Genomic DNA, 12,199 nt, shown 5'->3' with positions numbered 1-12,199 from the left:
AATAGATGCTCTATGCCATCCATAATTTTTCCATTAAACTTTGGCTTTTTTAATTAACCAATATGTCATACAATCTACAAATTTTATTATATTTCATTAAAAATACATTAATATTTTTTCCAAAAAAATTATGATTAAACCTTTTAAGTGAAACTTCCAAACAACAATAACAAAAATACATGAAAAAAAATAAAGAACTTCACATTAATAGAAATCATCAAAAAAAATACTTAACAAACAAGAGGGTGGGTCTCTCTAATTTATACCATGCACACAATATATCTACCATCATGAGTTATCATATATCGGCAAATAATGAGTTGTCATATATTGGTTAATCATTATTGGTATTTGACTTGTTTTTATGACTGGAACATATATAATTCTTTGGAATCTTAATGTGTTGATTATATATACCATAAATCATCCATATATTTATATTGTAATTAATTTTGCATTATCATCCGTACACTTATATGGTAATTAATTTTGCATTTATTTGAAATTTTAATGGGTGGAATATATATAGTAAGTATAGGGGTACTTTTATTTATTTATTTATATCACAATGGAGGAGAACGGTATATATAATATTATTGGATAAGAGTATTTTATTTATTTATATAAAAATAAAAATAAAAATGAGGTAAAAATTATATTGAAAGTTGAATTTTATTTTTGATTAAAACAATAAAGTAAAATTTTACATTTCTATTCCATATGGTCTATTTCATGATATATCTATGTTATTAAAAATATTTTTTTATAGTTTTATGGGATATTGTTATTTATTGTGTTTTTGTTTTTGTAATATAAAAAAGTAGTAACAACAACAACGACAACAACAACAACAACAACATAAATTTATTTATTTATATATAAAAGAAATAATAGTTTAAATTTGAGAAAAATTAAAAATTTAGATTCTTCTTATATATTAATTATTTTCTATTTTGAATAATTATATTAAAATTTTGAACCAAATTTATTGTTGGAAATATCGAGGGGTGAATCAATGTTTTACTTTTTCTTACAATTTAGTATCACGAAGCATTAACCAAGGTATAAAATATTTATATTAATAATTTATTTTTATCTTTAAAGAAGTTACAACTTCTAATTTTACTAGCTACTGCTGGAAGGAGCTACAACTCATGGTTTACTAGCACCCATTGGAAAACGACAAACTCCTGAAGGAGGCTACAACTTCATTACCTAGCACCAACTTGTCACCCTTGAAATGAAAGATAGAACAAATTGAGGACTTTCATACTTAGGATCATGACCCACTTACAACAATACTGAACAATCTCAACAATTATACAATCTTCTCATTGTCTTCTTGCTCAACCACTATTGCTCATCAACTATTGTCTCGTTGCATCATCATCAATGAACTTGTACTCATGCAAATTCATGTCCTCAAGTTGCTTTCTCAAACACAATTCAATGTGCCTTTGTTCTACCCTAATACCAGCTTCTAACTACCCCAAATTTAGTCTAAAACTACACAAGCTCTTGCCTTTTACGATGACTGCCACTTTCACCATTTCACTCAAAAGACTACATGCCTTTTACAATTTTTGTTTTGTCAATGTTCTAGTAACACTGCTTCAAAGATCTCCTTCAAACAACTTCTAATTTGCAATTGATTTGAGATTGATTGCTTATGCATTGAGATCCTAACAACAAGCACTTCATAATTAATCCAAGTTTGCAAATACATGTCAACAGAGAAGACTCGAACTAGAACCTTCAAATGCTTAGATTTAACTTCAAGTCTACTTTTTTTATTTTGATCTTGGACTACGGATCAATAGTGGCTTCTATGTGGCCAAAACTCGATTCCTTGCCAATGGCCTATGCAAGACTAAATCGTCCTCCTCCAGCATCAACAGACTTCCCTCTATGTTGAAACTTGGCTTAAACAAGCCCTTCTTCTGCAATTAGATCAAAGCTAATTTTGGCCCCTATCCTACTGCCTACACAAAGCTCAGTCTGAGCATATACTTGTCAAATAAACTTTGGTATCCTTGCTTCAAATGTGGCCTTAGATATGGCTCAAAAACTCGGTCTTAAGCCCAGTGTACCACAACAAAAAGAATAAAGAATAAAACCAAAAACCATAGACACTTACCCTACTTCAAAAGACAAACTCGACTTCTTTACCCCTAGTCCATGTTCTTCATACTCGAATTTCTCCTTTTTGGTCTAGGTGAGATCAAAGATGTTATATCCTAGATGCACTAAATTTGCTTGCTTTAAATGCCCACCATTATTAATATTTATACATTTTGGAGGGAGTCCTATTTTTGGTAACTTGATGTAAAATAATAAAAACATTTATTATTGGAACCAACTTGAATTTGTTTAATAATTAATTAATCATTTTGATTTTGAAGCCAACTTGAAGACAGTGTTGATTACAAATTGGACCATATAGTTTGGGCTACATTGAACCATATTGAACCTATTCAAATTTGGGCAAATTTCATGCATTTTATGTGGGGGCAAACCCATTCAATTTTGGGGCAGATTTATTACACTGATTTCAAACTTAAATTTGTCTCCAACCAAAAAGACTCACAAGGCATGCAACTTATCAAATGAAATGGCTTGATGAGAGAAACCCGTGGTACTGATCATACCTCCAAAATCACAACCTTTTGCACATATTGACAAACAAATGTTGGGGCATCTTAGGGATACTTGCAACTCATCAATGACTCATTCACCCTTTGACATCAATGACAACATTCATCCAACAATTTATTACTTTCATATTTGAATAATTATTTTTATTTGAATTCAGACTTCTGTGATCCATATTATGAATGTTGAAAAATCTTTTGGTAAAAAGCACATAAGAAACTTTTAGTCGATGCGTTACGAACCATCTAGTGTGGTTCATCTCCAAAACAAGATCACATCTACATTGAAGAGGTTAGGGTCATTGCAAAGATTGATCATTTTCATCACACCTTGGAAATTGAAAGGAGGCTTATCAATATGAATAGAGATAATAGTTAAAGTATTACCAAATGGTGTATCCATGCCTTGTCTTCTTGAGTTTTTATAATATATTTTTACTTATTTATTTATTCATTTATTTATTTTCTTCTTATTATTTATTTTGTTTATTAGTTTTATTGTTTAAAAAAATTAAGTCTTACCATATTATTATAGGACCTTCCTTTTGATTAAAATAATAATAATAATAATAATAATAATAAAATTAATTTAATTCATTATTTATTGCTATTTACCAATTGTTTCTTTATTTATATTAAAAATTTGTTTATTAATAAATAATAATTCTTTAGTCAAAACGTCTCAAACAATTATGTAATTTGTTTCTTATGTGATTTTACATCTCTCAACAATTATTTTTATTATCAATATAAAGAGCTTATTTTGTTGCATTTATCTATGGTTAAATTTTAACTAACCTACACCTTAATTTATTCGTAACGCACCAACTCCATAAATTTAAGATAAATATGAATCACTAACCTATTGACCATAATACAATACCATAAATCTCTTAGTGCATCCATATAAATTAAATAGCTAGAACATCAACACTTACCTTGATACATCTCCCATTGCAAAGATTAGAAAACTTTTAGAATATATATTATTATTTTATTAAAATAAATAATATATGAGTTATACATTTAAAAAAACATGTAACAATGTTTTTAACAATGGTCATTCACCTCCACTTTACCATAGAGATTCTTAACTTGTAAATAGACTTTGTTACAATACCATGGGTCAATATCATAATTCATGTTGATGTGACATTTTTTAAATTAATCAATTAATTAAGAAGGGGAAAACTCATAAGTATTTTGATATAAATCTCAACTTTTGATTTGTGATTATTATTAAGAATATTCTAAAATATTCCATGGAGGTTAAATCCCTACCATCCACCTAATAATTTTAATTAAATTAAAAGTCTAATAACTTTATTCCAATAGCCCAAAACAACCACAACCACTAATCTACTAACCGCCTCACCACTAACCCACTAACCAACACATTGTCTAACTTTTGATCCACCAATTTACAATCCTCCTAGACATTGATCAACCAACTTGTTGACTCCATAATTACTATGGTTGAATATAGTTAATTATATTGATATAGCCCACAAAATGCAGCGCCCTATTATGTGAAAATTCAAGATCAAATCTGTCATGGATCAAGCCAACCAAAAAAAAACATGTTGATAGGCATTTCTATTTTGGAATAAGACTTCCAAAATTTTAATTTAATTATCATGGATGATAGAAATTTAACCACCATAAAATATTCTTAGTAGTATACACAAATCAATAACTAAGATTTTTCAAAGTAGTTATGTGTTTTGTCTTTTTAATTAAATCTATCAAATAAAAAAATTTATTATATGAACAAATGTTATATAAAATGAATTATGGTGTTTTTAGGCATGTGGTGCCGAAAATCATGGTATTGTAACAAAACTTACTTAAAGATTAAAAATCTCTAATGATAAAGTGAGGGTGAATTTTTGTAGTTAAAAATCTTGTTACGTGTTTTTTAAATGTATATATGTTTAACTTATATTTTAATTTATTATTATTTTAAACAAAATTACAATTAGTTAATTCTTATAATTTTTTTAATTTTAGCAATTTAAGATGTATAATGAAATAAGTGTTTTGATGCTCATTATAAATTAATAATTATTTCCATTGACTAGCCATTTAATTTATATAACTGCTAATTATAATTAGTTAAAACTAGACATAATACCGTATAAACTAATATAGTTATCCATAATTGAACCTAATTTGCTAACTCAAATCTTCAACCAACAAACCTCTTGACGTAACTTACCATTGAAAATTTTTAAACATTGTCCAATTAACCTCTCAAGACATTTAAGAGATCGGTTCTGTGTTTCTAAATCGTGGTGTGAGACCCAATGTGAAATGTTATGAATAATATGCACATGAATAATATATTGACAATGTTTGTCTAATGTAATGACAATGTGAAAATTGCATGTATATTCTATATATGCCATACATATCTACTAGTTCTAACTTCTAGATACATGCACATGGTTAAATTCTTGTTGCCACGTGAACATGCCCATTTTGATTTCAGAATAACCACAATTTCAAATGCATACGTTAAAAATCTATCCCTCCTTTCCTAACATTATTTTAAAAAATATACAACGATAACCATGCCAGCCATTATTGTTTCTTATTCACTGTTAAATTCACAGTATTAGTGCCAGAGTTGGAGGTCCAACAAGTTTAGAATAGGGGATAAAAAGGAATCTAATCTAGTCATAAATAATGGTATCATATATATAATAACTAAGCATGAGTTTAAAACTCGTGATTACAATATAGCGTGGGCTGCATGGAATCTGTCAGTACCTACTCAAAAGAAAATAGGACATTCAATTCAGAATATTTATGCTAAATATAATTGCAGTATCCAACATTTGAATTTCCCGTGCGGCACACTTTCACTTTGATTTCCTTTTAGCCTCGTATAAGTAGCCAAAAATAACAACCGCAGCAGCAACTACTACTCCAACTGCCCCTTGTACAAGCACTGTAGATGTGCTCACTTCACAACCAGAACCAGAGGGAAGTGAACTTGGATCTCTGAATCCCAATTCAGAAAGCTTCTTGTGTGACTCTGCATAGTCCTTGAAAAATGCATCTTCATCCTACAAAATAACACCATTTTAAATTATAGATCAATCCCAAGTTACAAGTCCCAAGGCAGCTGCATCGGAAAAGTAAATACGCAATATGCAGCGGCAGTAATTACAATATGCTATCATGCAATATTTCAAGGCCGATGAAGAAGACAGAAATTGAAAGTCTGTTTTGCTGAGTCATTAATGACTGTCAAGATAGCGACATCTGGGGATCAAAGAGGTATACTCTGATTATGTAATATGGTATGGATAAAGATACCTTGGCATAAAGATCCACATAAGGGCGGAAACTGGGATCCTCTAACAAGCATTTGTCCGTAGGCAATTGGAGTAATCCTTCAGACTCGCCTTTGAGAAGCTCTCTGACAATGTAAAGTAAATACATCAAAATATTAATAAATTATTCGACTTTTCGCGACATGTAATAAGATTGAGTTGACTGTCACAAGTAATACATGTCTGAAATGGTTGAGCATTCTTATATCGTGTTTTGTATTTCTGTTAAGGTTTTGGGCCTCATTTTATCAAGTGACTAGTTCGTTCCTGGGACCATTAATGGGATAAGGCCTAAAATAGTACCCCATATTAGCAAATTGATTGTTGATTGTGTTACTGTGGGATGCATACCCCATTCAAGTATGAATTTTAGGTCCTCATATTTAGTCACCGTCTCTTATGATAACCTTTCCCTGCGCGTACTTCAGGTGAGCTGAACTAATTGATTTTAGTTTATACGGTCCTCTAAGGCCTAATATGTACTTGTATTTGATCATTCCAAATAAAAAAAACTTATATATAATGACAACATAAACGGCTTAAAGCTAAGTGGCATACATAGCCACCTCAATAGATACTTGTCATGGAAAAAGTATCCAAGATCATGTTCATTAAGCAAAACACTGCGATTTCTTACACAAAATATGAATTATCAAACTTCAGAGGCTGCTCGGTCCATGCTCCATCAAAGCCTGACCTTTCTGGATGTGCTCTTCCCTGAAAAAGGAAACAAAATTATATCCTTTGAATAGATTCATAAACATGTAATCAAGTAAGAAGCAACGCACGTATATGGAATGACCAAAATCTTACCAATGTGTGCGCTCCAGAGAGAGCAACAATATCCTTGTCAGACAGGCCCATCCTATAAAAGATATCCCTTAGGTGCTGTGAACCTGCAAAAGTGTTTGACATAAAAATATGAAAATCTGTTTACTCAATTCAACAAACAATATCTTATACACCTATTGGAATTTAAGTCATGTCATTTGTCTAGGTAGACACGTCTTCTAGGCTTCTTAACCCAAATGAGATACCAAAGATATGCAATGGAACTGCGTAGATGATAAAACAGTTTTAAAAGTTCAAACACAATTTAAGTATCAAGTCATCCCAAAATGCACAGTAAAAAGTTCTTTGATTTTGAATGGGACCTAAAATTCTACTTTCTCCATATGAAATCCCACGAAACTAGAACCACTCTCAAACATCCTGAAACAATTAATGGTAATGTTAAAAACTTGGGTAAAATGTCACTTTTACTTTAAGAATTTAAGTATTACTAGAGTCCTAGAGTTGAGTATTAGGCTGCTCCACTCATAGATTATTGTTTTTTAAAACAAATATGAGTTTTGTGGGCCCTTGGTAATGTCGTACAACGTCGTACGAAACTAGCCAGTTTGGCATTGAACCAGCCTTTTTTAGTTCAGTGCCCCCTGGTAGAATTAGCAGGTTCAACCGATTTCGACAACATTGATTTCTATTGGCTTAGGACTTGGGTCCATGCGATTCAGGTCATGTTGGTCACTGTGGCTCAAGCTCTTTACATTCTAGTTCATGTGACTTAGTTTGGGTTGGTTTGTTTGGGTTGCATTGCATGGTCTTTCTGGTTTGGTTGTTGCTCGAAAAGCCCCTTGCTCCTCTCAGCCTAAATATGCAAAAGGTTAATCTCTCAGGAATTTTCTTATACTTCTATAACAAAATGTTGGTATGCGTAGTTGGGCTTGCTAGTCTAAGTGTTGTGGCTAGAAATAAGCATAGTTCCACCAAGTTTCTAGGGAAATGCAAGAGTGGCCTATGCAAAAGCTCCCCACCAATTTTTAGGAAACGTGAGTGGGAATCGAGGTCTTGAACACAAGGGACCCCGACAAAAATAGTAAAATACTAAAAAATTATAAATATATCATTGAAATTTTATAATTTCTCTGTTATCATTATATAACACTTACATCATGAAGGATAAATCAATGAATCGTATAGCTCAAACAAATTTCAAACGAAAAGCATGATACAATCATACATCTAACTTTAACATTGTACAATGAAAATAAAGTTTAAACCATATTGAAATTCCAACTGTGAACACTGAATATTGAAATAAAAGTCAAGTCTGATACATCAAGATTCAAATTTTTATAGAGTCAAGTCTAATATATAATATATCAAGATTCAAAACAAACTAAAGTCTACAACTGAATTCCTAAACAGAAAAGTAGACAACATAAGAACATATCAAATGACACATGAACATAATTGCTCAAGGCAATGCCCCGCTAGTCTTTGCATCCAACTGTTGCATGAATAAATCAGGATCAACCATGTCACCACTTGAATCTCAAATCACTTGCATTCACAAACATGCTAAGTGGCACACCAACCACAACCCCATTTGTGTCTCATGAAGTCCCTCCATACCTACCTATGCATCATCCTTTGGATCAACATCCCATCATGTTGTTGGTCCCTTCAAATATGAAATAACCAAAAAAGCCCTGTCCCCCCAATCAATTCATAGAATATTTATCACAATTTATAAAAAAAATATGGATTTGACTTTTTTTTTATGATTTGACCTCAATTCTTTTTGGAAACGCAGGGAACGTTTCCTCTTTTGGGGGGAAACGTCGCTCCTTCGAGTTTCCTCGTGTTTCTGTTTTTTGGCGACGTAGGGAAACTACCCCCAAACGTTCCCACGTCTCCGCAGCGCAAAGAAGCATGAGGACGCGTTTCCCAGGTGGGGTGACGCATCTCCTTGGAACCCTAGAAATAAGGGGTTCATAGAGGTGTTATGTTAGGATATCAAAATGGATCATGGATATTCTGAAAGATGCTTATTGTGTGAGACCACTGAAATCTACATATTTTTAAAGAAGACAAATGGATTATATCATTGATAATAGGAACCAATTCTTCTCAATTACTTGTAGAATGCATTCCCAAGAAGAGGCTAAAAACTTTGAAGTTGCATTCAAACTAGAAAACTTTACACAGTGAAAGGAGATATATTGAGCAATGTAGCAAAAATCGACAAAGGGGCTAGAAAACCAAAATATCATAAAAATAGGGAAAATATCAATAATAATCAGCGAACATTGGCAAAATTAAAATACTGCCAAAATATCGGTAAAAATCAGCAAACATCGGCTAGGCCCAAAAATCATGATTTCACGATTTTATTGCAATAAAATCGGGATGTTTGCAACACTGATATTGAGGACTTTCAAACTGATTGTGCTACTCTCCAACATCTGGTTGTGGGACTCGTAAGTAACTGTATTTCAACTAATTCAAATGCTATGTAACCAATTGAGTCAGTAGTAGAGCCAGTGAAAGAAGATGGGGCATTCTAATAGCAATAAGGGGATGTGGAAATGTTAAATGTGGACCAAAACTTCGTGACCAGTGCAAAGTGTTACAACTCGGTTTCACTTCATAACGAATACATTTTTTTCACCATATTTGTCCCATCGGAGTTGATCTCATGCCTGATTTAAGGTAGTGTTTGAGTCCACGGTTCAGTGATCAAGTGTACGACCACAAGTATTGTATTATGTACAACAATGAACCAAAATTGGTGACCATGTATCTTATGTATTTACTCTAGACCATGATAAATGATCTATTACTTAGGTTCTCTCTAGACCCCTTTGTTTTATCATGACTATTCCCTTAGCCCCAATTTCAAGGCTCATCCTACACTTATGGCTTGAACAAGCCATCTCTTAGAGGCCATTTATGGCTAAGGTGGGTGTGCTGGGCTCTTAGAGTGGATCTACTACGACACATGACTCGGGAAGCCGATGGGAAGAATAGAATGAGGAGCAACAGGGGAATGGAGGGTCGTGGGAGAGAAAGGGAGACGGAAGTGCGCAAAAAGGAGGGGAGGACGAGTAGCGAAGAAGGATGGAGGAGCTCGGACACGGAGGAAGATTGCCGACAGGTGAGGGAGCGTAAGGTTTCTAAGTGCAGGTTTGCAAAGAGCAAAGAAAGAACGAGGAGTTGGCTTCACGCGGAGGGATAAGGGATAGCACAACAAGCTTAGGGTTGTGGATTAGCAGAGAAATGAGGGTCGAGAACTGAGGGAAAGCGTAGGAGCTGAGGGCAGAAGGAGAAGAGGCGGAAGATGGAGGAGAAAGTCAAAATTTACAGAGAGAAGACCAAAAAAGCAGCAGAGAGGAGCGATTTCAAAGAAACAAAGGAATCAACAAGAAGAAAAACGCAGGAAAAGGCAGCAGAGAAATTTTGAAGGGCTTCCAGGAAGCAAATGGTAGCCCAAGAACCTCAAAATAAATCCCAAAAATTTATATATTAAACTTGTTACCCACCACTTCGTGGGTGATATCCCCAGGAGAATTTTTTTCCATGATAAGCCTCATCCGACAGCCCCTTGATGCCTCCTACTAGCTCGTTGTGCCATTTCTCTGCCACCTGAGCCAGCCATGTGGTCCCTCACCCACCTGTATTGATCGTATGTTTGAAGGTGGGCCTCCCGAATCTAAAGGTATGTCTTGTCATTTGGTAATTGAGTATTGGGTTTACTTATCATGGATACTTCTAGGTATGGATTGATGGGGGGATTTGGCGAAAAGAGTGGGCTTAGTTTGTGCTCCTGTCCCCTTGATCTCTTTTGGTTGTTACCCTTGGATCTTAGTCCCGTGGGATCTCCTTTATTGACCATTTGGTTCTAGGGTGGTACTACTTGGGAAACCCCGATTTTGGGTGCGTGGTCCCGCTCCTTTATCCACACATATCACTCCCTTTCCACTCACTATACCCCCATTCATCTTTTCTCCCACCTAGGTCCACATTCCCATTTTGGGTCCACATAGGGCTAGCCTCCCTATCCCCTTGCCCCCACCTTGGGTCAGGCCTAGAATGATGCCCTGGAGGTTGAAGCAATTAAAAGAAAAAGTGAAAAGCATAAATGGCCACATTTAATAGGAAATTGTACCACAAAATGCAAAAGATGGTCAGGACAAAAATAATTAGCACGTGGGCAAAAGCCATTACATGAGCTCTACCCCAATCAATGGCCATCACCCTGGTTCCATAAGCCCTAGATGAGCCTCCTCTATCATTCAGGAACACATGATTGTCCCAACCCCTGGAGGGCAATAAACCGCCCTACCTAAAAAGGGGTAATCACTGCTATATCTCACGCATCATGCTCTTGTCCTTTGAGCCCTAAGTAGTTAATTAGAGAAAATTCATAAAAGGCAACATGTATATGAAGAAGGGTAGAAAAATCATGGTCGGGCCACCTCATGTACCACGATTGCTCCCTCCTATACATTACATACCCAGGTGTGGGCTTCCCTTTATCTAGCTACCCCTATGCCCCACTATGTGGCCCAAGATTTCCCCTCTCATTCCCTATTCCATTCCACTTATTTTTCACTTGCCACCCCCATTAGAGGGATGTACCTTGGACATACTATCCCCTTTAAGGGATGAAAACACCTAATAAGGTATTTGGCTAACCCCCTTTGGAGCTTGGAGACACTAGCACATGCCAAAGCCCACTACGGAAGGGCATGCCATTATGAAGTACCCACATTGTTATCCATGATTTGTAAGCTTTTTACCCGATTATTTTAATGATTGGTTGTACTGTAAGCCTAGGGGACGCATTGGATCTTATGCTAGATTACAGTTGGTTTCCATTTGGGTTTGGTTTCCCTATATGGGATCCTAACCCCCAAAGGTTTACATTGGCACAAGTAAGGTGTGCATAGAGGGCCATGGGCTTCCACAGTAGCAGACAACACTCCACGGATCTTCATGGACGCTTGGAGATTATTAGAGATCCACTTTTGGGATGATGATGATATGTTTGCTACATTATGCCCAGTAGGCCCCCACAAGAGCCCTACACTCTTGACAGGTGTCCCAGGACTTGTACGATGTCATGGCAGCATTCATTCCACCACTTGGACCCTTGCAAAGGATCTCCGATTCATATGGAGACCCATGGGGTCATCTATGTTCCCTAATACCCAATGAGAACACCACAGGTCTACTACTTGGAGAACAAGGGGCCACCCCCTTGTCCATCATATTCTGAGGAATTTATTCCTCAATATGGCACTTCAAGATATTATTGAGCCTTTAGAGGGCCTTACGGCATCCACATGTTATTACTTGGCCCCTTGTGAGGTTTATTTTTACACTTATGAACTTGTTTGGTGGGCTTGTCACTAATAGGGG

At 34.9% G+C, this 12,199-nt stretch overlaps 1 protein-coding gene across 1 annotated transcript in view; it reads right to left on the bottom strand.

Annotated features, from left to right (window-relative positions):
• Window positions 1-5,164: 5,164 nt before the first annotated feature.
• LOC149217313 (putative L-ascorbate peroxidase 4, peroxisomal) overlaps window positions 5,165-12,199 on the bottom strand; it is a 159,614-nt gene continuing 152,579 nt past the window's right edge. Inside the window, exons 6-9 of the mRNA XM_089390182.1 lie at window positions 6,806-6,888; window positions 6,630-6,709; window positions 5,976-6,078; window positions 5,165-5,722 (exon numbers count right to left, since the gene is read on the bottom strand). Of these exons, the coding sequence (XP_089246308.1) occupies window positions 5,516-5,722; window positions 5,976-6,078; window positions 6,630-6,709; window positions 6,806-6,888 (473 nt within the window). The 3' untranslated portion in view covers window positions 5,165-5,515. The remainder of the gene's footprint in view (window positions 5,723-5,975; window positions 6,079-6,629; window positions 6,710-6,805; window positions 6,889-12,199) is intronic.

The sequence above is a fragment of the Pinus tabuliformis genome, chromosome 1_1, assembly GCF_031772625.1.
Source record: "Pinus tabuliformis cultivar Carrire ecotype Pingquan chromosome 1_1, CPIR1, whole genome shotgun sequence".
NCBI lineage: Eukaryota > Viridiplantae > Streptophyta > Pinopsida > Pinales > Pinaceae > Pinus > Pinus tabuliformis.
Note: the sequence above shows the minus strand (reverse complement) of the source record. Positions and strands in the feature narration are given on the sequence as shown.